General features: G+C 38.7%; 1 protein-coding gene across 7 annotated transcripts in view; it reads left to right on the top strand.

Annotated features, from left to right (window-relative positions):
• Positions 1–27,475, top strand: part of LOC122815712 (troponin T, slow skeletal muscle-like) — a 361,457-nt gene that overhangs the window by 212,442 nt on the left and 121,540 nt on the right. For all 7 annotated transcript variants that reach the window (XM_044088451.1, XM_044088450.1, XM_044088449.1 and 4 more), the window contains 2 exons: positions 1,786–1,863; positions 22,862–22,975. In XM_044088451.1, the coding sequence (XP_043944386.1) occupies positions 1,786–1,863; positions 22,862–22,975 (192 nt within the window). The remainder of the gene's footprint in view (positions 1–1,785; positions 1,864–22,861; positions 22,976–27,475) is intronic.

Below are 27,475 nucleotides of genomic sequence, written 5' to 3'. Positions count from 1 at the left end.
TCAACTATAACCGTAACAACAACAAACTAACCTCTTCTCTTTTCCTAGACCTATCAAAAGCCTTTGATATGGTAAACCATACACTTCTCTTACACATACTTAAATCCCTTGCCTTGGATTCCTCTTCCTTAACCTGGTTTTCATCCTATCTTGAAAACCGCCAACAAGCAGTACTCTGGAAAAACTCACTATCTGCTCTACTTCCTATCTCTTTAGGAGTACCTCAAGGATCTATACTAGGTCCACTTTTATTTTCTATCTTTATTAATGATCTCCAATCATCTATTCAAAACACTACCTGTATACAATATGCAGATGATTCTACCATAATTTGTACAGCTTCCTCTCAAATAGAACTCCAGGCTCTCACACAAACAACCTTCTCAACCGTTGAACAGTGGTTCTCAAATAGATGTCTTCTCCTGAACCCCAAGAAAACTAAACTATTACTCTTTTCACCTACCCACAAATCTACTTAACTAAACTTCACTATTACTACAAGTGATAATTCCCACATTTCACCTGACCCTACAACAAAACTGCTTGGTGTCACTACTGATAATAATCTTAACTATGATTATCACATCAATAACACAATAAAAGCGGTTAATAAAAAGATTGGTTCACTGTACAGAATCAAGCCCTTCCTCACCCCTGAAGCACGGACCACCTTAGCCCAATCACATCTTATCTCTACCCTTTTGTATGCTTCCTCTATTTACACTAATCTGTCTAAAAGCAACCTCAGGAAACTGACTACATCTTACCATAATATTGCTTGATTTGCCACAGCATCTCAGTCTAGAATTCACCACTGTCTAAATTTAAAACAATTACACTGGTTAGAACTTCCTAACAAGCTTATCTATCAACAACTCCTAATAGCACACAAAATCCTATATCAACCATCAAAAACACCTGCTCTTAGCAGCCTCCTGACTCCCTATAATAACCTGAAACAACTACGTTCTTCGGAAAAGCTACAAGTTAACACTACTAGAACTACAAATTCTGCAGGGAACTGCCTATTCTCCAACTCAGTTGGCAAAATATGGAATAACCTTCCCTCACACATCTCCTCTCTAGCCACTCTTCCACTCTTTAAGAAACAACTTCTAATACATCTGAACAAGTTCTGGCTTTGCTCTTGTACCAATCCTGACTAACTACTTCCATCTATCCCCTATCATAATTCTTTATTCACCACTATAATATTCCCTCTGACTACAAATGACTTAATGCCTCTATAGTTACTATTGTTCTCATACAGAAAAAAAAAAATTTTTTTTGGTTTAACAATTATGTATTACATATTGAACTTCGTAATACCATATTTTGTACTGAAAGCAGCTAATGCCTTCCTTATTACTTAGTTGTTTTATTTGTCTTCTTTTTAGATTTGTATTACCTGTACTAAAATCGCTGTATTTTTGCTTATTGCCTTTGTAATAAGTGTTTATTGTTTATGTTTATTATCTTGCTTTAATCTTCGGAGCTTTTCTCCCCGGGCCTCCACTGAAAATGGACATTGATCCAGCTGGACTAGCCCGGTCAACAAATGTAAAATAAAATAAAATAAAAATAAAATAAATTAAAGAAAAATTTTGAATACATCTCAGGTTCAAAGACTTATCATTTCAAAATGGTTCATAAAGAGCTTTAGTTTTAGTTCAAGTGCTTGCAAATACAAAACAGAATCATCAAATTAATTTCTAACATTGTGGAATAAAATTTGAGGTCATTGTTGAGTACAGTGTTCAGACACGAGTATGTTTTTCTTTACAGGAGAAACGAAGAGCAGAAAGAGCTGAACAACAAAGAATCCGAGCAGAGAAGGAGAGGGACAGACAGAATCGACTTGCTGTAAGTTGTTTTATTTATTGAGATTTTACATAAATAGTCAACAGACATGAAATATACCGAACAGCAGATAATTCTAAGGTACTGAATTGTGCATACTTGTATAGTCCCATTACAGTTTTTTTCATTAAAGTCACAGTATTCAGACAAATTAAATTAGTTTAAACTTTAGGGGATGATTAAATTAACATCAGAAGCTAACAGATCTGCCTGTTCATAATGTCACTAGAATAAATAATTAACTCAGATTGCAGGAATTACAACTCCCACAGTAATTAAATTAATAATGATAAAAGTAGTAGGGAAGTGGTATTATACAATGACTGGCCAGTAATATTCAAAAAGAAGCACACTGATTGGTCAGCCTAATCAGCGTACTCATTGTAAATCTGATAATATACCAATAGAAAAAGGTCTGGACTTTTTTCCATAAGTATAGCCCATAAAAATTTTACTTTTCTTTCTTTTTTTTAATAAGTTTACAAAAGCAAAGACCACAAACAAATGAGGGAGATAGCACAGAGAAAAATAAAAGGATAATCACGTACGTTCTTAATAAAAAAAAAAGAAAGGCCACGGAGATTTTTCTTTACATGGCACTGATGTACTGCATAAGTGTGAGAATGCAAGTCCCATACACATGTGCATAACATGAGAAAAGCCCTAGGATAGCGGAGAAAGGGCAGCATGGAGCTGTTATGCAAAGACATTATTTAAGAAAAGTTAAGTATTTTTTTTCTTAAATAATGAAAAAACAAAAAATCACCAAAAGCTGGAGAAAACACACAGTTTAATAAAACACTTTTCAGTTAGCACTTTCGTCTCCTTCAATTACTGGAACTTCTTCAGACTGAATTTAAAAAACACACAACTTCTTTTTATACAAATACTTAAAACACATGATTAAGAAACAAAATCAAATGATGTTATGGGCAACTAAAACATTTTCCTATGTTTTTAAAAAAAACTTAATGTCTTAACCCTTTTCTTTTTAAATACATCACAAAATCTTTTTTGTTGTTAAGACCGGGTGAAAAACAAGCATTCAACCTTGTTTGCCAGCAATATTCTAGCCACTCTAGTTCTTCTTCTATATTAAATAAATTCTGAACATTATCCAGTGATTCCATCACTATAAACTTAAAATCTACCTTGCAGGAACCACTTTTATAGTGCTTACTCAAAGCATTTCTTTCATCACCAGTTTGTATTGCATATTTATGCTCATAAATTCTTCTATTGAGCTCTCTTGTTGTCCTACCTACACAGTACAACTTGCATGTCACACAGAAAGCTAAGTAAACCACATATTTGACTTACAAGTAAATAAACCTTTTATACTTACTTTTTTACCTCCTACTAATAATTCCTCTGATTCTGTGTATAAAAATTAACACATGTTACAATTATAACATCTAACCATCCCTTTCTTCCCTGGGTGATGTCTAGGTTTATTTAATTTTCCTTGAAAACAATTTTTGTAACACTTAATTCGCTTTTGTGTAAATACAGGTCTGACTCCTATTTTTTCAACTATGTCTGGATATGCATCAAATAACTCCCAATTTTGGTTACTATATTTCTAATAGTTTGAGCATCTAAACTATTCATAACTGGCAGAACCATTCTATTATTTTTATTACCACTCTTATTTTTTAATACTACCATCTTTTTCCCTTTGTTCAAACACCTGTGATTTACATACCATAATGTCTCCCATAGGATAATCTCTTGACAACATTCTATTACAAAAATTATCCACTTCCTCTTGAAAGACTACTTCATCTTTGGTCAAATTGCTAATCCTCACCAATTGTCCTTTTACTATATTGGTTTTTGTTTTCTTAGGATGCATACTACTATAATGTAAGTAGCTGTTGTTTTGAACCTCCTTTTTATATATTTTAGATATTAAATTGTTTCCTTGTTTATAAATCATTACATCTAAAAGATGTATATTCTTACTATCTACCTTATTGGTAAATTTCAAATAAGAACAAACATTGTTCAGATATTCCAAGAAACATTCATAAGGTTTTATAGTGTCTCTCCAAATGAAAAAGACATCATCTACAAATCTGAACAACTTAACAATATTCTGTTTGAACCTACTTTGTAAAATATGACCCTTTTCCAAGCCATGCATAAAGAGGTTTGCATAACTTGTGGCCATAGCGGTCCGCATCACTACTCCATTAGTTTGACAATATAGCTGATCATTGAAGGACAAAACATTACTCGATAAAATAAGGTCCAATACTTCGATAATTATGCTAACTGTATTATCTGAATACAGTTTGGACCTTATTAATTCCAACATTACCATTTCCAAGCCCTCTTCATTTGGAATCATGGTATAAAGTGATTTTATATCTAAAGTCACTAAGAAATCAGTGTCAGTCACTTCTATGTTCTCAATTTTGTTTAGAAAGTCAAATGTATCTTTAATGTAAGTACTAGTACCAATTACTACCTTCTGTAAATGTTTATCTGCAAAAATAGACATACTTTCTGTCTTACTGTTCATTCCTGCCACTATAGGTCTCAGGGGCAGCTCATTTATATCCTTATGGATCTTTGGCATTCCAAAGATCCTACTTACTTTGAGATTTTTTATTGTGAAGTAATTCCTTATTTTTTTCATCAATTCTGCCAGAATTTAACCATTCTTCAATGCATGAATCTGTCATAGCATAACTCTTTTTTACTTTACTCATAGTCACTTTTTTATAGTAACTAGTATCAGATAACAATTCTTGCATCTTACTTTCATACACTTCTCTATCTAATACTACTAATGCCCCCCTTTGTCTGCTTTAAAGATCAAAATATGTGCATTATTTACTAACATATTAAAACATTTCCATTCTTCACTAGATAAATTATAATATTTGTAAGCAGGTTTGTTCTGTAAAGCATCAATTATTTGTTTTTCACACACATTTAAAAACATTTCCAACTCTTTTTTGAGTGGTGGATTATAAGTACTAGGCTTAGACAAATAATTGCCAGCATTATTCTTACTTTCATACATTGAACTAAAATGTAACCTTTTAACATAGTCTCTCAAGTTATTGATAATGTCCATTTTATTCACACTCTGGGCTGGTGCAAAATTCCAGCTCCTACTGAGGACAATACTTTCAGTATCATTTAAATAGTAACTTGACAAGTTAACAATTTTGAAATCAACAGTACCTAAGTTTTCCGATTTTGCTTTCCTTTCTTCCATTTCTTTTTCTGTGGCCCTCTGTTTGCAAAGCCATTTTTTGGAAAGCTATTTTTTGGAAAGTTGCTCCTTGATGACGTTGCTGTTACCTGGACCCAGGTTCTTTCTTCTCCTTCTACCTTTTGATACACATTTATTTGTTGGTTATTCACTGAGTTCATTATCTCTTGGTGCTTCTGCATTTGAATTTCACTTAAGTTAATGTTACTGGTACTCCCTGCAGTGCTCATCGTTGGCACTACAGTATTTGTGTCATTCTGGGATGAAGTTTAATTTCTGTTCTTATGATGTATTTGCTCTGATCTTCTTAGAGCATTTGAATCGCTAACTTCAGCCACAAAGGTAAAAGTAAGTTTTTTTTTTAAACAATGTCATTTTAGAATAGCAATAACTGACTCTGTGGTGTGTTATATTGAAGACTTACCCATGGCTGACTTTATTTAATCACTTGGGCTTTGCCGTCGTGATTAAACCACACCAGCTGTGGGTAAATCTTCAATATGCCACACCAACGTAATTGTTTTTTGCTATATTATCTAACTATATATACATTAATTGTATGTATAAGGCCAGCCTCCCTTAACCTCTCATCTGGCAATTTTTAAAAATCAAGGAATGGCGTTGAGGTATCCCCTTACAAATGGAATTTATGGAAGATGTAATTTATGGGTAGACTTAACTCCATGCATGATATTCCTAAACAGAATCCATGAAGATGAGTTATACTTGTGCAGTATAGTGAAACAAGCATGAAATACTCTACTCTGAAGTAATGTCAAATTGGAAGTTTTCCTTGGTGGAATAATATAATTTGTTCAGTTCCAGATTCCTTAGTTTTATACATCAATAGTTTTGACACAGAAAATTGTCCACAAGCCTATATATATTTTGTTTTTGAAACAATATATAAATCTGTGATAAAGCTCTACAGTATTAGTTTTTTCACTGCCTTATATAAACTTTTCCTCTACATTCCCATAGTAGATTTCTTGCTTGCATTTTAGACTAAGGAATGGAATTTGCTTCCTAAACTGGAGTACATATTCTAGGTCCTAACCTAGATCAATCAACTAATTTTATGGAAAGAAAATATATTCATTTTCAGGTAGTGATTCTTAAAATCCTGTTGTTTTTTGTGCAGACCATGCTCAGTAGTCATCTGAGGCTAACTATGGTTATGGCATCATATGTATTCCACTTAAAAATTTGAGTAGCATCATATTGTATATGTATTGTATTGTAACATTGTCATATTGTTTTGCTAACTGTGAAATCACAAATTTTGGAAATTCTAAGCATTATAAGAACCCCAAAAGCTAGGACAATATTTTCAGGAGAAGTCCAAAGGTGATGTAAAGAAGTAAAGGAAGAGCTTAGAGGAGCAGGTTTTGTCTTAATGAAAAGAATCTGAAAGGGAAATTAGTGACTGTAATCTTAAATGTCTTAGGAGAATAGTTAACTCCAAGGAGAGGGCATCTTGATTTAAAAGAAAAAAATATATACAGTTTAAAGATTTGCTTATGAGGGCATATTTTTCATCATGTGGTGACAGCACAGAATAGCCTAAAATGTTGTATGTGTTCAAAGCAGGATACAAATTCAAAATGCCAGTGAGAATTATATTGTTGGCAGGGCTGGATGTTAAACTCTGGCTAACTACGTTTTCAGCTTACTAAGTTAGCTTGCAAGAGAAGTTACAGAACAGGTCACTAAGTGAAGCTGAATGTATTCAGCTTTACACCAGAAATGTGGAAACAGCTCTCCCTTCTCAAATACAAAGATCAAAAGGCATACAGCAGTAGTCCCTGATACCCATATTGTCATAATGTAAATCCCATCTTCATTTTTTGACTGTATGGTAGTGGAGCGTTTTTTACCATTGAAATCCTTAGAGCTTTGCTGTCAGGAACTTTAAACTCCATGAAAGATCAGCATGCAGAACTCATCTTGGAGAAGGCACCAAACAAACCTTGATCTACATTGTCCATTATAAATGCCCATTTAAAGAATCTAAGACTCTTCCCCTGGGTAGGGATACTAAGACCCCCCACGGAAGCAAGTCTAGTAGTGATATTTACCACTGAGCCATGGTGGCTGCATGACCTGAATTATCTAACCAGACTCTACACAAAAAATGTTTTGTTGAGCTACCATGTCAGTTTATCACCCATAAAGTAAAGGGCAGGGCATCAGGTAAGATGCCACATATGTCATTCGTTTGTGCAGCTAATTTTTCTTTTCACATTGTGTTCATAGGTTCATAGGTATTTACTAGGCTATGGACCGCAAGGATCATTTTAATCCTAGTCATGCATCCCAAATCTCTGACAATTTCTAGTACCCTTGATTAGTGTAAACAGGGGCTTTATAAGTGAAACATGTACAAGCAGGGGCCTGGGGATGAACCATTTACAGACTGCCTGTGTCCATTAGAGACATAAGTGCCAAGCCAGGGATAAATTTCCTGTTCCCTTCCAGTTGTCCAAGTTACACTTGAATTGCATTAGAGAGGACCTCTGTTTCACATGGATGAGGAGCCTGTTCCAAAGAAGGGGTAGTCTCTGGAATACATACCTGTCTATCCAGCAGGTCCTGTTTATATTACAGGCAAAGTTTAAGTCTTTAGAATGGGTAATTCTGGTGCTGTTTGTTTTGCAGATATGCAGGAGGTCCATTAGAGTGGGGTCTGACAAACAATGCCTTGTATGCCAGACATAGTCTCCCCTTAAGAACCTGTAGGAGACAGATTATAGGGATAGAGCCTTGAGGCATTCTGCATAGGACATATTACTTACACCCTGTATTCTTTTAGTGAGGAACCTCTGTGGACATTCCACTTGTTGGATATGCTTGGTTAGGTACATACCAAAGGGGTCATTGTACTCAATAATAGATCTGATGAATACCAAATACAGTGGAACAATGACTTCATTGGACCTAGATGCCATACCTTTGTTTATGAATTGCACAACATAAAATGATTTCCTGACTACTGTAGACACATGATGGTCAAATGCTAGCTTTCTGTCTATGTGTGTCCTCAAGTCCCTGATTTAGGGGTGTGTTGTCAATATGATAGCAACCAGGGGTGAATGACTTCTCAAAGGATACTATTATGCATTTCTTGGCATTTAGTTGTAGTCCATGGCTGTGGCACTAGTTGTTTGTCTGTGTCAGGATTTCTGGAGAACATCTTTTGGTGGGCAATTCAGTGACAGCTCCTAATTAGCAATTACCTGCAAATGAAGTCAGCTAGAGGCCATTGACGTTGGCCTTGACTTCAGAGAAGTAAATGCCAAAAAGGAGTTGTCCCATGACCAATGCCTGAGGGACTGTGCTTGTGGTTGACCTCTTTGTAGAGGTAGACTCCCCAATACTAACGTCTTGGGTCCTGTCTGTGAGCTAGCTGGCTATTCGCTGGGTGACATAATGTTTGTACCTAGGTTTGTACCTAACCTCTTAAGTTTGTCAACAATGCCAGAGTGGGAGATTGTGTGAAATGCCTTGACCAAATCAAGGTACGTGCAGTGTGAGCTATGTTGCCCTCATGCATTGCTTTGGTGACCTTCTCAAAGACATCCATCAAGTTGAGTAGGCATGACCTGCCCTTGATGAAGACAAATTGGGTTGGGTCCAATCAATGGAGGTTTCCTATGCCATTATTGATCATGTTCATGATAATTTTTTCCATGGCTTTACATATGAGACTAGTGAGACTTTTGGGTCTGTAGTTTCCAGGGTCTGTAGATGGCCCAGCTTTGTGCAAAGAGTTGACTGTTGCTGTTCTCCATTGATGAGGCACAGAGCCTGTTTGGAGGAATAGTTAAATAGCATTTCCAGAGGCCCCAATAGATCATGTTTTATGCTATTAAGAAGGCATCCTGGGATATTGTCTGGGCCTATTGATGCAGTGTTCTTGGCCATAAGGAGAGCGTTAAGGGGCTGTTCCCTAGTGATATCATGGGTTTCCTGGGATAGTTTTGATGGGGAGAGAGGGAGAAAGTTGGAGCTGAATATTTCGGCCAATAGGTTTGCTATATCTTCTAGCTCAGTATAGGTGGCTCCATTTACAATGAGCTCTTCACACAATTGTGTATTGCCTTTGACGTTGTGGACATAGCTAAAGAATGTTTTGTGGTTGTCCTTTGCCTGGCAGGCCAAATGTACCTCAAATTTGGCTTCGGTAGACTTTGTTTGCCTTCCGTGTTGTTTAGTTTGATGAAAGTGCTTTTATCCTGCTGGATGCTACACCTCCTAATTTTTTTCCCTAATTGTTATACAGCCTATTGATTTTGAGTTTTCACCAGGGTGGCTTGTTTTTTGAGTTAGTTCTGTACTTTTTCCTCATGGATTTAACTGCCTCTATACAGGTATTTACATGCTTGTATAGGGTTCCTGTGAACAGTTCTGAATAGGCAGCAGTGTTCTCAGGGTTTATGGGAACCTGAAATTTTGCCAGATTATCACTTAATAGTAGAAAGTTACCCTTAGAGTAGTTCCCGAATATTCCTGGTTCAGCTGGGGTTCTAGGTTTTATTTTTACTTCAAAAGAGACCATTTTGTGGTTTGACCTTATCATACACTAGGGGGTCTGCAGCATTCTTCCATATTAAAAAGGACCAGATCCAGTATGTTTGCACCGCTGGTCAGTGTGTTGATAGTCTAGCCCAGGGAGTTTGTGTTTACAAAATCCAGGAATCTCTTTACCTGCACGTTTGGTGTCATGTATGAATCACAGTTAATAGTGGGGTAATTAAAGTCACCCATGAATATGGTAGTGGGTTGGGTGGTGAGGGTTTCCAATAAATTTAAATACATGGTATGGGTATCCTGGCTCATAGAGGGGACCTATATGTTGCAAGAAATGTTTTTGGATTTTATGTAAGGTGACTTGAACATTGAGAAGCTCAAGTGCATTGTCTGAAATGATTATTCAACATGTATATTATGTAACACTTCAAACTAAAAAAAGTCTTCTCACTGACTTGTACTTATTCCTCTTTTTCTGATTGTTTATATGTAGGGGAGGTGTGTGTGTGTGTGTGTGTGTGTGTGTGTGTGTGTGTGTGTGTGTGTCTGTGTGGGGTGGGGTGGGAGGTTATAGTCCCAAACAGTGCCCGTTATTAATAAATATAGGTCTTTGAAAACATGTTAGTTGGGTCGTGATAGGAGTTCACCAGCTCATGTTGTCAGAGTAAGAAGTTTCAGTGACTTTGTGTTAAAACAGTATCAGTTAGAATCCTGCACTGTTTAGAAAAGCTTGCCAATCCTTGCTGAGCATACAGTTACTGTACCTCCTCTTATGTAATGTTTCTTCAGTGCTTTTGTTACCTCTGTCCTGTTACAACCACTTCCTTACTTACAATAATATTTTCCCAGGTTCTTGTTTCTTTTGAGGTATTTGTCCTTCTACCACCAACCATGTACGTGTTACTCTGTTTTGTTATCCAAGTGGGGAGACTTTTTGAAAATATCCATTTCAGACATGACATGGGCTATATGTGAGTCTATAAAAGCTACGAATAGAAAGCTAATGAAATCAGAAGCAAAAGGAGAGTAGAATTGCTGGGACTGAATTCATCTTCAAGCCTTGGTGAGTGCCTTCATGTGGTGGACCCTGTTTTCACAAAATCTCAGCAAGGTAACCTTGATATATAGACTATATCTTATATAGTATATATCATGGGGGACTGGTAGGTTAAAAAATAAGAAGGACAGCTGGGTGCACAGCTGCCAGGAAGGGTACACACTGGTGCCAATACTGGAAAAATAACACTGTAAAATTCTCAAGATACAGAAACATTCCTACAATAGGGTTAGGCCAGGCACAGGAGAGGATGACCCCCTGTTGGAAAAAGAAGTTGTAATTGACAAAGAAACACAAAAACTAACAGGCCAACAAAGAGCCATAAATACGCAGATTAGACTGCTGAGGATAACTGAGAAGTTATGTATTGTTACTATTATGCAAGAAGCCAGAATTTCAAGATAGAAGATTTTTGGAAAGAGTAAGAGAGAAATTAGAGGAAAGAAAAATATTTTCATAAGAAAAACTGTCAACATTTTCAAATGCAAATTTGCATTCATTGATACAACAGATACTTACATAGATGAAGAACCTTGGGACTGCCTGGAAAATGGAGCAACAGAGAAAGTACAAATATGTAAGGAACAAAATCCAGAAATTTTTTAAAGTTATAAAAAAGAAGCATGGACATGGGAAGGATATGGTGCAATATTTATTCAAAGGAGAAAGTAAAACTACTCAATACAAAAAAACTCAGCACCAAAGATATTTGAAGAGAAATACAGGCAAAGGCCCATGGATATGTGAAATTTCACACACAAAAAGTAAGGAAACAAAGGCGGAAAGTAGAAAAGGGCATAATGATAGAGAAGTTAAATAAACAGAAACTAAAGTCATAGATTACCTGTGAAGTGCAAGATTTAGTGTAGAAAATCCAACACAGGTGATATCACAACATGATGGAAGAATGAGTACCCAAACTAAGGAGAAACAGGTGGAGCAGGAGACATTGGAAGACTTGCCACACAATGATGTTCTGAAAGTGGTATAAATATTCAGTGGAAGTTGCACAGCAAGGGAAGGAGCAGGAAATAGTGGCAATTCTGATAAAGGCAGTGTTCTGGAGTGATGGACCAATGAGTCCCGTATAAAGGAGCAGCAGATAACGCGGGATGCATCTGAAGAGGATATATCACAGGAAGATGTTCTGGAACTTTCTGTAGAATCCCCACAGAAAATGGAGAGCAAAGAATGTGCTCTCACTTTAGAAGAAAACTATATAAGGGATGAGCTGCTTGATTTAATAGAGATGGACAGACATATTAAGATTGATGAAAGAAATAGACAGCAGATAGTAAATAAGACCCAAAATATTAATAGTCTGATAAAACAGATTAACACAGTAATCAAGATTGTTAAGATAAATTAATGCAAAATAACAGAAGTAAATAGGATATATTACTATGTAGCTAAATTAATGTCAGATAAAGTCTTACTACAAAACCTTAAAGCAATAAAAGAATGGAAGGCAAGAAATAAAAGGCCACCATGGAAGCATCGCATACTGAAAACTATGAAGCAATTAAGGTAAGAAGTGTCACTGCTAGAAGAATATAGAACACAGAACAGATCAATAAAAATACTTGAGACACATGGTAAAAGTAACGTATAGTATCAAAACAGACCAGGATTTATCATACATTATTGCAAATAATAAACTAAAGATATCAGCACAGACTGAAAAACTTAAAAGGTATGCAGATAAATATAAAGGAAAAGTACACAATATTAATGACCCAAATTTGATTCATTAATATTTGGGTCATTCAATAATGATCCAAATATTTATAAAGAGAACTGGGAAACAAAGCAAAGGGAATAGAAACACCACCAAAAAATGAAGAAATATGCACGTTTTGGAGAAATATTTATAAAGACCCAGTGGAACATAAAGTAGCTGAATGGATAGTAAAATTAAAATACACTATAAGGAGTTCCAACATAGAGAATATGAAATGGGATGAAGTAATGGCTAGAGAAATTGAACCAAAATTAAGAAAAGCGCCTATCTGGAAAGCCTCAGGCCTAGCTGCAGTACTTAACTTCTGGCTAAAAGCATTAACATCTTTACACAAATATTTAGCCCTGAATAAGAATTATTTATATGTGTATTATGAACAGGCACCAACCTGGTTAACAACAGGAAAAATGAAACTCCTCCTTAAGAGTGAACCTGTAAGCCTTCTTAAAAATGTAGACTAATAACCTGCCTTCCGATAATGTACAAACTATATACTGGAACTGATACAGACAGAATCCATAATCATTTGGGGAAGAAAAACTCAATCATGTCAATATAACAAAAGGTTAACAAAAGAAAGTCATATGGAGCAAAGGACCAGTTGATGCTAAATAAAACCATAAATTATAAAAAGGGGAAAAATCTAAGTATGGCATGGATGGATTACAAAAAAAGCATTGTACAGCATCATACATTCATGGATAAATGAGTGCTTACAGATGTATAACCTCATCTTACTCTGATCAATTTCATTACAGTGATCATGAAACAGTGGCAAACCATTTTCAAGTTAAGGCTTGGCAAAGGGCAAATTATGATCTCAGGAATAACAATTCAGAGGGGATATTCCAGGCTGATTCTTTGTCTCTGCTGTTGCTTTATCTTGCCCTTAACCCATTAAGCTCTTAACTTAACAAATTAGGTGATGGTAACAATTTGGCTTCCAGAAAACAACCTTACTTAGTCTTCTTATGTACTTTTTGTGGGTGACTTACACCTATATAGTTGCTCAGAGGGAGAGTTGAAAGCACAACTGCAAGTGATTAAAACTTTCTGTGGTGATACAAGAATGCCATTTGGTCTTGATAAATGCGCAGTAGCAACATTTATAACAGGAGAATTGCAGTAACAATAAAATATCACTCTGTGACAGAAATGTGATAAAGGAACTGAGTAGCAGAGAGTGAATAAGTATCTGGGAATTAATGAGGGAATGGCAATAAAAAATGAACAAGTATGAACAAAATTCAGTGAGGAATACCTCAGAAGACTAAACCTAATGTTCAAAACAGCCTTGACATCTAGGAATAAAATCCAAGCTATAAACCAATTTGCTTTTCCTTGTCAACCTTTCAGTTTGGGGATGATTAACTGGCCCCAAAAGGTATTTGATAAGTTGGATAGGAAAACAAGAAAAATGCTTCATGCTTCTCAAATGGTATATAAAAAAAGGTTCTATATTACAAGATCGAAGCTTTACTTAATCAAATAAGTAAAGCTCGAACTTGTAATATTGAAACTGTAAATTGTCTAACGGACGATTTAACCCATAGGTTCACAGGTTCATAGGAAGGTAGTAGGCTATCTGCCTGAAGGCATTTATAAGCCTAACCAGAATGTGTTGGCTTTTGCTGTCCCCTTAGATTAGTTCCCTGTGCCTCTTTCCAGCAGAGCCACTGAAGTGATCCCCGGGGTAAACTTTCTGTTTCCCATCCACTTGTCAAGGTTTCTTTTGAAGAGTGTTAGCGAGGAGTTCTTTCTTATGTAGATTGGAATCTTGTTCTGAAGCATGGGAAGTCTCTGGGACAGGAATCTATCCCTCCAGCATGTCGTATCGTTGTGGTGAGGTTTATATTCCTAGAGCGTGTGGCTTGAGGGGATAAGGTTTTCTTTAGGTGGAGCATGTCCATCAATTTTGGGTTGGACATGGCCTTGTATGTCAGGCAGAGTTCACCTCTGAGTATGCGTTATGCAACCGAGTACAGCTGGAGTTTCTTCAGTCGAGCTGCATAGGGCATCTGGTTGAGGCCAGTGGTCCTCTTGGTGAGGTACTTCTGTGGTCTATCCAGCTGTTGCAGGTGTCTTGTAAGGTACATCTCAAATGGGGCATTGTACTCTATGATGGGTCTCATGAGTGATAACTAGAGGGGCACAATGACCTCTTTTGATCTGGATGCGAACCGTTTTGTGATTAGGTGGGCCACGTAGAAGGATTTTCTAACCACTTTATTTATTTATTTATTTATTTATTTTACATTTGTTGACCGGGCTAGTCTGGCTGGATACATGTCCATTTTCAGCAGAGGCCCGAGGAGAAAAGCTCCACTAAATACTAAGTACATTACAAAATATTACAAATGTTTATAAGTAACAAATTAGAAAATCATAACATCACACAGAATGCAAGATAGATTCAGGAGAAGCACATTTCGATGAGCAGTTAATACCATATTAGCAATTTTACATAGAATGTACCTAGGTCGATTAGTACTGTAAAAGGAGAAGAAATAAGACAGATACTAATAGGAAGAGTGAAGGAGAGATGTAGTATGAGAAAGAAAAAGGTTAGCCTGGTGTACTGCAGGAACAAAGCCAATGATTTAGGTAGTACAGTTTAATTTTCTGTTTGAATTGAGGCAGGGTTGTAGTCAAAGTTATGTCACAAGGTAAGAGATTCCAGCATTTACCTATAGTGTTAGTGAAAGAGAACAACCTGCTGTGTTGTTTGCCTTTATTGATTTAGTCAAGTTTACTAGAGAGTTCAGATTATTATGATTAGGAGTTGAGAGAGTATAGGGGTGTTGTCAGGTAGGTGTAATATGTTGTGAGCTATAGTGTTTGAAATTCCAAGTTGCTTTAGATTTATACAGTGGTGAGTCCTAAAGGGTTACTAGTGGCCGAACGTGTTGTTATTATATATATTCAAGTTTTGTTAAGATTGTTTTTCTTGAGGTTGGTATAAATGGGAGAAGCATATAGGAGAGTAGATAGGAGATGGGTTTGAGCACATTTGGTTCTTGTTGCTGGGGTTAGAAAAGGTTTAATATAGGGATTCAATTTTTTGTTAACAACCTTGATGGTGTTGTTTATGTGCTGATCGAAGGAAAGATGATTGTCAATGGTTATTCCAAGAAGTTTAGTAGTTGGATCAGAGATGATAGTGCCATTATTAGAAGAAATGGTAAAGTTTAAAGGGGGACCGAGAGGTGGGGGAGAGGAGGAGTTTAGTTTTTGCATTTAGTAGGAGAAACCGTTTAGAAAACCAAGTTTCTACTTTGTTAAAGGTATTTTGTGTTAAGGAGGTCAGTTCAGTAGAATCATCTGCATATTGTATGCAGGTAGCTTGTGGTATAGCAGTCTGAAGATCGTTTATAAAGAGGGTGAACAGAAGTGGAACTAGAATGGGGCCCTGGGAACTCCCGATGAAAATGGGCCAGAGAGAAGAAATGTGATTTTCCCAAATTACTGCTTGTTGTCTGTTGTTAAGGTAAGATTTAAACCAATTTGTGGCTAGTTTATCACAAGGAAGAGATTCGAGAATATTGATTGAGAGAGTGGTTAACCATGTCGAAGCTTTTGAGAGATCAATGGAGGAGAGAGAATGGTTGTTTCGATTTTTGTTGATAGTATCTATAAAGGAGAGAAGGGCAGTGGTGGTACTATGATGGGGTCTAAAACCATGCTGGCAGTTTGCTATTATGTTGTGGAGGTGTACCAGTTGCTGGTGAATACATTTTTCCATTATTTTTGCAAGGGGTGAAAGAAGGGCAATTGGTCTAAAGTTGGAAAGGTCGGTATAATATAGGAGACTTTCCATATATCAGGATGGTTCCTTGGATAGTTCTGTTGATGAGTAAATAGGATAAGCAATTTCTTTGCTTTCTGAAGGAAAAGAGGGAGCTTGTCAGCAGAAGGGTGCAGGGTTTAAGTTTGTGAATGAGTTTGAAGATGAAAGAGGTAGATATAGGTTTTAGAGCAGAAATTGAGGGAAGAGGTAGTTCTGTTAGGTGGTATATGAGAGTTGTTAGTGTTCATTTGTTTGGCTAGGGTTTGAATAGTTTCAGCATTGGCAGTCTGGAGAGGGTTTCTGGGTAAGTCTATTTACTGTTGTTAATATGTGTTTCCTGGAGGTTACAGTAGAAGTTTTTCTTGTCAGAGATTATTGATTTTTTTATTTAACTAAGTCAGGGTTTAGTTTATTACATCTCCAAGATTTCCATGCTTTGTTTCTAGCAAGCATGAGTTTTTGTGTTGGTGGTCAGCCATGGGGCGATTGATTTTTTCTTCTAATAAGCGTTCTGGTGCATGAGAATCAAGTATAGATAGGAATGTGGAATTAAGGAATAATTCTTCTAGGGGAGTGATTTTAAGCAATTCCAATTACATAAAGGTCTATGTTAAAGTGTTTGACTGTTTTGTCTAGAAATGTAGGTTGATGTCATCAGGCATAATACCTACCTTATAATGTGTCCCAGTCTAATATACTCTCTTTCTTACTGGGTTTATTGACTCTTGTAGTTGAGGTAATACGTTAATATGGGAGGTGGGATTGACTGTATTTATACAAACAAATAATGTAAATAGATTTTTGGGGTTAAGTTGGAGTTTAATAATGATGGTTTCTGTTTTGCTATTTAGGTTTGGGCATTCTGGTTGAATAGATATATTAGTTGATTTTTGAAGAGTATTGCTTGTCTTATTCTGTTTATAACTGGGGTACAATCTCTCTGAGTCTTTGTGCCTGGGGTAAGCCATTTCAGAGAGGGCAAAAGGATGTCAAATGAGTGTATATCTAAGAGGGCATGGATGAAAGGTATTTTGTATTTATGCTTTGATGTTAAGGTGTCCTATAAGGAAGTTATTGTTGGGGTTAGGCAAGCAGTTTTGGGAGGTGGTGGTTTGTTAAGTAGTTCTTATTTAGAATTGTTAGAGATTTTGTTTTTGCAAGATAGTAATAGTGAAAGGTAATAGAGAGATGCTTATGGTCTTGGGGGAGATGGAGAGGAGGGAGGGATGCTAGGAGGCTGAACGGGAAGTGGTGGGAAGGAGAGTAATAGGATAGGCTGGGGGTGTGGCTATAGAGTAGAGGCTATAAATGTGGGACCCGGGGTGGGTGGGGGGTGGGGGGGTAGGGGAGGGAGTGGGCCCTTGGAGAGCAGAGCTGAAGATAAGGGCTAACTGAGGTATGAGGCGGAGAGCCAGGAGAAAGCAAGGTGGGACTAATCGAGAAGGAGAGTGCAGATAGGAAGAGGGTAAAGATAGGAGGGAGATAAGAGGGGATGGGAGAACCAGAAGGAGAGAGATGAAGAGAAAGGACTGAGGGATTTAGGAGGAGATGAGTGAGTGTAATGGAAGAGAGTAGGGCAAGGTTACTGGAGAGAAGAGAGTACAGGTGGTAAGGAGAATAGGCAGTGAGTGGGAAGAAGTAGGAGGAGTTAGAGGATGGAGGACCAAAATGTGGAGTGTAGAGGGAAGGAAAGAATCAGGGGAAATAGGAGGAAGCAAGGAAGAAGAGAGGGCTAATGGGATCAAGCTAAAAGAAGGTATAATGAAAAAGAAAGAAAAATGAGGAAATTGGGATTAACAAAGGTACAACAGCAATATTATCAGCAGTCTAACAGTAAAATTATCTAGCAATCTAACCTGTGCATCTATGGAAAATAAGCCATCAGTGCCGGGTCATACGGATAGTTGTAAGCACCTTAAAATACAAAGTAGAGTAGAAATAGTATTAGTCTGTACCTCTTAACACATCTAACACACAATTATGCGCTTTAACTTACTTAACACATAGTACTTTCGCAATGTGATTATCAAAGGTGAGATTACTATCTGCATGGGTCCTCAGATCCCTTATTACATATTCTGTATTTAGGGGACTACCACCTATGTGGTAGTTTGTGAGTACTTTGTTTCTTCCAAAGGGGATGACTATGCACTTTTGGCATTTAGCTTGAGGCCATGATTTTAGCACCAGGTATCCGTCTCAGTGAGACCCTTTTGGAGGATGTCTGTGTCAGCCGGAGAGTCAGTTATAGCCCCTAGTTTGCAATCGTCTGCGAACTTGGTCAGCCATAGTCCTCCTGTGCTTGCCTGTACCTCTGAGAAGTATATGCTGAACAGGAGGGGTCCTAGGATTGAGCCCTGGGAAATGCCACTTGTACCCGGTTTAGAGTCGGACCTAGCTCCCGCAACTCCCACCATGTGGGTTCTGTCCGTGAGCCAGTTGGCAGCCCATCTTGTGACGTAGGGGTTTATGTGCAGGCTGGTGAGCTTCTCTATAATACCAGAATGGAGAATGGTGTTGAAGGCATTTGCAAGGTCTAGGTAGGCTGTGTACCACCTTTCCCTCATCTATAGCCTTGGTAACTGTCTCAAAGAAGTTCACCAGGTTTAGGAGGCATGATCTGCCCTTAACAAAGCCGAACTGTGTAGGGTCCAGTGTTTGGAGGTTCCCAATGTCTCTGCTAATGAGCTCCATAGCCTTGCAGACCAAGCTAGTCAGGCTTATAGGGCGATAGCTCCCGGGTCTGTTGTGGCTTCACCTTTGTGGAGTGGAATAACCATTGCTGTGCGAAACACTTCCTTTGGCCGTTATGTGGAGTATGCCTGTTTCTCCAATTTGGAGCAATCTCGGAGTTGGTATATTTAGGTAGGGGGGTGTAGGGGGCATAGCCCCTCAGTTGGGGTGTGTGGTGGGGCAAAGCCCCCCACTTGATTTCACATGTAAAGGGGTTTTTTTTGGATTCTGTCAAGGGAAGTGTTTCCCCTGGATGAATCAGTTGTTCGACAATTTTAGATGTCAATATTACAAGATCAAGCTTTAGTTATTCGATTAACTCAAGCATCAGTGTTGTAATATAGACACTAAATAATCAGTTTGTATGAAGATTATATGTCCTTGCTCTGATGTAGGTGTGGCCGTTCTTGAAGTTGATTACATGTATAAATCTGTAGTTGTGGGACTGCATACATATCTGCTGACCTCATCAGATCCAAATATAGTGAAAGTTTTAATACATGAGGAGAAGTCAAAGCTGACCTCTCTGCTGAGTTTAGCAGAAGTATTCCGGTGTCAGATGGGAATGGAAACCAAACCAGAAGTAAATAGAAGTCAGAGAGCAACTGAATGTGCCAAAAAAAAAAAAGAAAGAATATAAGGAGAGGAATCAGATGAGAGGAAATGCATTTGCTTTTACCTTGCTAAGGTTATACCTGTGTCTTCCTCTGAGGCTTATCCCTAAATAAGGATAGGAACCTTGTCTTGCAAATAATGCAGAACATTTAAGCTCTGAGCTACTAATGAGCTTCTTTACTTGCTCCGGTTACAGAGTTTGATTCCTTTTTTGTTTATTTGCCTCCACTGTGATCCTGAGAAACTCACTTAACCAGACAGTGTTTCCAGGTTACTCATGAAAAAAGAAAAATGTCCAGTGGACTTACTAAGTCAATAAATAGATAAATTAATAAAAAAATAAACTTTCTTTTATGTGTGTGTGTGTGGGGGGGGGGGTGCAAAATGAAATCTGTATGATCCTTTATACCATCATATCAGTGGCTGTATTATCTTCCTCAGAGTGCCAGTTTCCCCAGGGCAAGGCCTCAGTATTTGAGTATGTAAGCATTCTGCAACTTGTTTGTTTTGAAATTTGAGATAGCCACTTCTACCTGGCTCCTACAGAGTCATGCATTAGGCCCTAGTGTATCTAACTCATAACCTCTGCCTAAAGAAGTTAGTAGCTCAATCTTTCCCTCATGGCCGACTGACAAGAATCTTAAATTTTTGTTGAAGTGTTGTTGCTACACACATACGAAGATGGACTGTCTACCTGCCACACAATGAGAGCTAACAAAGGATATTGCAAATGGAGGGCTGCATCTCCATAATAAAGATATCCTAAAGTGAAGGTTGTGTCTCTGTAACAAACATATCCCGGAGTGAGAAGGCTGTGTCTCTGAAACAAACATATCCCAGGGTGAGAAAGCTGTGTCTCTGTAACAAAAATATCCCTGAGTGAGAAGGCTGTGCCTCTGTAGCAAGCATATCCCAGGGTGAGAAGGCTGTGTCTCTGTAACAAACATATCCCACAGTGAGAAGGCTGTGTCACTGTAACAAACATATCCCGCAGTGAGAAGGTTGTGTCTCTGTGATAAACATATCCCGGAGTGAGAAGGCCTTGTCTCTGCAATAAACATATCCCAGGGTGAGAAGGCTGTGTCTCTGTAACAAACATATCCCAGGGTGAGAAGGCTATGTCTGTGTAACAAACATATCCCGGAGCGAGAAGGCTGTGTCTCTGTAACAAACATATCCCGCAGTGAGAAGGCTGTGTCTCTGTAACAAACATATCCCAGGGTGAGAAGGCTGTGTCTCTGTAGCAAACATACCCCAGGGTGAGAAGGCTATGTCTGTGTAACAAACATATCCCTGAGTGAGAAGGTTGTGTCTCTGTAACAAACATATCCAGGAGTGAGAAGGCTGTGTCTCTGTAACAATCATATCCCAGTTTGAGAAGGCTGTGTCTCTGTAACAAACATATCCCAGGGTGAGAAGGTTGTGTCTCTGTAACAAACATATCCCTGAGTGAGAAGGTTGTGTCTCTAGAGCAGACATATCCTGGAGTGAGAAGACTGTGTCTCTGTAACAAACATATCCTGGAGTGAGAAGGCTGTGTCTCTGTATCAGACATATTTCAGAGTGAGAAGGCTGTGTTTCTGTAACAAACATATCCCAGAGTGAGAAGGCTGTAAATCCCAGGGTGAGAAGGCTGTGTATCTGTAACAGACATGTCCCAGAGTGAGAAGGCTAGGTCTCTATAACAGATATATCACAAAATTAAGGTTTTGCTTCATTAATGAGCATAACCCAAAGTGAATATTGTGTCCCTGTTGTAAACATATCCCAAGGTGAATATTGTGTCCCTGTAGTAAACATATCCCAAGGTGAATATTGTGTCCCTGTAACAGACATATCCCAAGGTGAATATTGTGTCCCTGTAGTAAACATATCCCAAGGTGAATATTGTGTCCCTGTAGTAAACATAACCCAAAGTGAATATTGTGTCCCTGTAGTAAACATATCCCAAGGTGAATATTGTGTCCCTGTAGTAAACATATCCCAAGGTGAATATTGTGTCCCTGTAGTAAACATATCCCAAGGTGAATATTGTGTCCCTGTAGTAAACATATCCCAAGGTGAATGCTGGATTCTCTGTAATAAACATACACCAACATGAAGGCTGTGTTTAAACCTTTTCTTAAAGAACATACTATAATCTTTCCATATACAAATAGCCCTAGAACCTCAAGCCAAAATGTCTGCCTTAGAAGTTTTCAGCATTGTCTTGATCCCCTAAACGAATTATCAGAAGAGAAATGCCATTCATTTCAAAAGGTACCCCACCTGACTCCAACTGACCACCAAAACTCTGACACTTGCTTAAATTTAAATCAAAGCCGAACTCTGTCATGGTAGTACCCTAATAAGTGTACCAACAGTACAGTACATCCATTATCTATTATGTGTTTTTCAAAGCCTCATCTTCTGTGAACTTATTAAAGGTGTTGTTCATTACAGATTTATGGTGCGTCATTTCTTTATAAAATGCAGAGAAGTAGCCATTCAGTGTTTCTGATTCTTCGTATTCCCTGCCTGCCCTCACACCACGCATATCACCAAGGTTCTCAATCCCTTCTCTTTTCTTTGTTTGCATGCACCAACAATGTTTTTAACTGAGCTGTATAGAAATTATTTTTCTCAACTGGGCTTTTGTGTAAGTTAAAGGTTATCAATCATTTGCCCCTGCAGGTTCTTAGCTTATTTCTAGATGCTATAAGAAATGTAATTAGGTAACATCTATTAACCTCAGCAGTCATTTCACTTGGCTGTTTAATCTATTCCACAAAGCTGTTGTTTAAATGGTTGAATCCACTTTCATGACTACCTCCTCTCCTTGAGTGATAACCTGGTGACAGCCTGGTGCTCATGACATGGGTTTAATTCAATTCTTTTGATCAGATGCTGGAACTTGAATTTGCAGTTTGTTTTGTTTTTATATATTTGAATAAGCAAAAGATTTCTGCTTTTAGATTATAAATGTAGCCACAGTTTGGTGATTTGTTTGGTGTGTGTGTGTGTGTGTGTGTGTGTGTGTGTGTGTGTGTGTGTGTGTGTGTGTGTGTGTGTGTGTGCACGTGTGTGTGCGTGCATGTGTGTGTGTGCATGTGTGCGTGTGTATGTGTGTGCACGTGTGTGCATGCATGTGTGCATGTGCCTGTGCGTGAGCATGCACGCGCGCGCGTGTGTGTGTGTGTGTGTGTGTGTCTGCACATGTAAAACATTTATTAAACCTCTTGAGCATCTTTCTTCACATTACTGGAGCTATATCCTGAGGTCTAGATAAACAGTAAGCCAGCTTCTGACTTAATTTTTTATGATTTACAGGAGGAAAAATTAAGAAAAGAAGAGGAAGAGCTAAGGAAAAAGCATGAAGAAGATGTCAAAAAGAAGAAAGTTCTCTCCAATAAATCCCTACATTTTGCTGGGTATTTACAGAAGGTAGAAGACATATTATTGTTGCAATCTCTACTCATAACATATTGTTGCATTTGGTTGAAACTTTTAGCATGAAACAATGACAATCCAAATTTAAGGTTCCTTCACATATACCTAAACATTCGTGTGGTTAGAGTGATACTCTGACTACATTCAAACAGTTCATGCACATGGAGAGATTTTTCAGATTTTGCTGTCTAATCAGAATCTTTGAAGAATAAACAGTGTACAGAGCCAACGCAACTAGCATAGATTTAGGGAAAAATCATCATATACTGTGATTAGATATTATAAATACTTCGAGGAAAAGTCATTTCTCCTCCCCTAGAAGTTTATCCATCTTCAAGAATATCATTTTCTAAAATTTACTAACCATCATTTTGGTCATAAATGAGTGTATGTTTACATCCATAATGCACTAAGCAGACGTAAATGTGATCAGCTGTTGTTCAGATAGGCATTAAGCAAAGCAAAATACAAAGTATAAGATGTTCGCTTAACGTCTGCTCTGCTTAACATTCTATGAGATAAAACCTCTCCTGGACATTAAGCGGCACATACATAGGTTCATAGGTTCATAGGTTGGTACTAGGCTGTTGGCCCTAGGGCCTATACAAGCCTAGCCATAACAATTCACTAGATATTACTTCCCACAATATTTACTTCCCTGGACCCCTGTCTAGCAGGGTGACTAACATGATCCCTGGGGTAAATTTCCTATCTCCCATCCAATCGTCAAGGTTCCCTTTGAAGAGGGCCAAGGAGGCGCTCTGCTTGACATGTATGGGCAGTCTATTGTAGAGTATGGGGAGTCTCTGGATCAGGAACCTATCCCTCTAGCATGTTTTGTTCATTGTGATGGCAAGGTTTAGTTTCCTGGAGCTTGTGGCTCTGAGGGATTGGGATTTCTTTAAGTGGAGCGTGCCCAACAGCTCAGGGTTAGACATGGCCTTGTATGTTAAGCAGAGACCGCCTCTGAGTAGACGATATGCCATAGAGTATAGCTGGAGCTTTTTTAGATGGTCAGCAGAGGGCATCTGCTTTAGGCCTGTGATTCTTTTAGTGATGTATTTCTGCGGCCTTTCCAGCTGTTGCAGATGTCTTGTGAGGTACATACCAAATGGGGCATTGTACTCTATAGTGGGTCTAAAGAGGGATGAGTATAGTGAGACAATGACCTCCTTTTTTCTTGATGAAAAGCCCTTAGTGATGAGCTGTGCCACATCGAAGGATTTCCTGACATTTGTGGCGATGTGGTTATCGAAGGTGAGACCACTGTCCACATGTGTCCCTAAATCTCTCATCTCACTTTCGGTGTTTAGTGTACTGCCTCCTATTTGGTAATTCATGGGTACATGGTTTTTCCCAAAGGGGATAACTATACATTTCTTGGCATTAAGCTTGAGCCCATGGCTCTGGCACCAAGCATCTGTTTCTGTAAGGCCCTTTTGTAGAATATCCACATTATTTGGGGATTCAATAATGGCTCCCAGTTCGCAGTCATCTGCAAACTTTGTTAGCCAGAGTCCCTTAGTGTTGGCCTGCACTTCAGAGAAGAAGATGCCAAACAAGAACAGTCCCAGGACTGAACCCTGAGGTACTCCACTTGTCTGGAGCTGGATTTGGAGTTGGCTACTTTTACAGTCTGGGTTCTGTCAGTAAGCCAGTTGGCAACCCATTAATTGACATAGGGATTTATGCCCAGCTTAGTAAGTTTATCTATGATTCCAGAATGGGGGATGGTGTTGAAGGGCTTGGCAAGGTCCATATAGGCTGTGTGGTCTACCTTACCCTCGTCCACAGCTCTGGAGACTGATTTGAAGAAGTCAATCAGGTTCAGGAGACAAGATCGGCCCTTCACGAACCCAAACTGGGTGGGGTCCAGTGTTTGAAGGTTGTCAATGTCTTTGTTTATAAGTTCCATGATAATGCGTTCCATGCCCTTGCAGATCAGGCTCGTCAGACTGATGGGGCAGTAGTTCCTAGGATCCAAGGTGGATTCCCCCCTTGTGGAGTGGGATAACTGTAGCTGTGTGCCACTCAGTGGGCATGAAGCCTGAGGTGAGGCTATGATTAAACATGACACTTAGGTGAGGTGCCAGTTCATTTTGAAGTTCATTTAGTACACAGCCCGGGATGTCATCTGGTCCTATGGATGCTGTATTCTTAGCTTTGGAGAGTGCAGTTTCTACCTGTGTGGCCATGATTACCAGAATTTGGCAATCTTTTGGTATTGAGATGGGCCCTTTAGGGGGTGAGATGGGGTAAAGTCGGCACTAAATCGATCTGCCAGGATATTGTCAATATCCTTGGGATCAGTATATTTAATGCCATTCTGTTGTAGCTCAGAACAAATCTGAGCATTGCCATTTAGGTTCTTGACATAACTAAAGAATGCCTTATGGTTGTCTTTAAAATCGTTGGCAATTTTATTTTCTTAACTAGCTTTGGAGGATTTTATGAGGGATCTCAGCTTCTTACTGAGGTTGGTAAGGACGTTTTTTGCATCCTGGGATTTTCCTCTTTTCTGCAACAGTTTCTTTCTTCTGTTGTATAGTTTGTTTATGGCAGGGGACCACCAGATTGGCTTCCTTTTTTGGAGGAGAGCATCTTGGTTCTATTTGGTATGGCACAATTCATGCTCGAGTGGATGTGCTTGTACAGTGCCTCAGTGTAGGATTCAGTAGTCGAACTTTCAGCTCCCGTCTGCATGGATGTCATGAAGTTTGTCACTTCTGACTTGAGTAGCATGAAGTTAGCTTTGGAGACGTTTTTTACAGAGGTTTCCTTTCTGAGGGGTGGAGGTGGGATGTGGATGTCAAGGGTGATATGCTTATGGTCAGACCTGACCAATGAGGGGGTGACCACTGGTGTGGAGCATCTATCTCCCATGTTGGTAATGACCAGGTCTAGGATATTGGAGCCCGTGGTGGGACAATGGATTAGTTGATCCAAGGTGTTGGAATTTATGAATTCCAAGAACCGTTAGGAAAAGGTGTTGCTACCCGAGTAGTTTTCCCAGTTAATGGCAGGGTAGTTGAAATCACCCAGTATAAGGGTGTTTGGTTGTATCTTAATATTTTCCAGTATGTCTAGAAAGGTGTAGTGAGAATCTTGGGGCTTGGTGGGCGATCTGTAGCAAGCTACAATTTGGATTGCAGTCTTACCTAGTGTTAGATGCACCTGGAGAATTTCAGTTGCATTGTGTTGGGCAACTAGCCTGGAGCTGTGAATATCCTTGGTGAATATGGACACTCCTCCACCTTTAGTGTTTCGGCCTTGGTTTGGTGGCCGAAAAGTTTGATAAGAGTTGTAGCCTGGTACTGCAGGCGTGATCTCTGGAGCCTTGAACCAGGTATCAGTTACTGCACAAATACTGATTTTTAGGAGTGCCTCGAGAGAGTGCATTTTGAGGTTTAGACATCTAGCATTGAATAGCATTACCTTCAGATTTTCCATGCTTGTATCTGTTACAGTGTTGGTTTTGTCCTTTGAACCTTGCCTAAAAAAGGCACTATAGGGTTGGCAAGAGCTTTAGTCAATAACCTGAATCCCAGGGGTGACAGGTGCAGACAATCTCTGGCAAAGCATCATGGTTTGTCGATCATGTCGTCCTAGGCAGACAGATGCTGGATCCCCATTTGAATGACATCAGAAGCTTAGCCAATTGTTGAAGTCAGTCATTTTGTCCTTATATTGTTGTATCATTATGGACGAAAGCAGGATGTGACTCAGGGCTAGGGTCATACCTGCCTGGGCCACATGATCCAAGAGCTCTTCCATGTCTCTTTTCATGTAGTCCAGGAAGGTACGTCTCAAGTCATTCACTCCAACATGGACAATGACAGAGTCGTATTTGTACTTGTTGTGGAGTGACTTGAGTGCATGCGTTATGTGGCGGATCCTGGCACCCGACAGGCATCTGACTGTAATTTTCTCCTTGTTCAGCCTGGTGAGTGGGACATCAGTGTGCCTGACTATAGCGTCACCTATGACTAAAGTGTTAGGTATGTTGTCTTGCCTTAGGGGCTGTTGTTGGGCGGCACACTGGTGTTGTGAGCTATGTGTCACTTTGGTTGTATTAATTCAGCTTTGCATTGTAAACACCCCAAGTAACCACCTATTTTCTGCAGCAGTTAGTTAATATTTGCAATATGTATATATAATTTACAAAGTTAGGTCCTTGCCATGGATATAAATATGTAGATTTGGAATGTGCCTTCTCTGAGCCTATTGAAATACATTTTCTTCCATTTACTAATGCTAATTTAATAACTTTGGTCTTGAAACTCCCTTATGAGCACATTTTTCAACTCCTACCTATCAGGCAGTCACCTTGACCTATGGAGAGGATGGCAAAATATCTTCTCCTCCTGTTTTCCACAGTGACATCTCCAGTTCACAGTATCCTGGGAGCTTTCCATGCCATACCCACTCAGGTAGCCCCTTGCAGAAAAATTAATGACAAACTCCAGTTCACAGTATCCTGGACTTTATGATGAA

The sequence above is a fragment of the Protopterus annectens genome, chromosome 11.part0 (genome assembly GCF_019279795.1).
Source record: "Protopterus annectens isolate FY-2018-M chromosome 11.part0, PAN1.0, whole genome shotgun sequence".
Lineage (NCBI taxonomy): Eukaryota > Metazoa > Chordata > Ceratodontiformes > Protopteridae > Protopterus > Protopterus annectens.
This window is presented reverse-complemented; position numbering and strand designations above follow the sequence as displayed.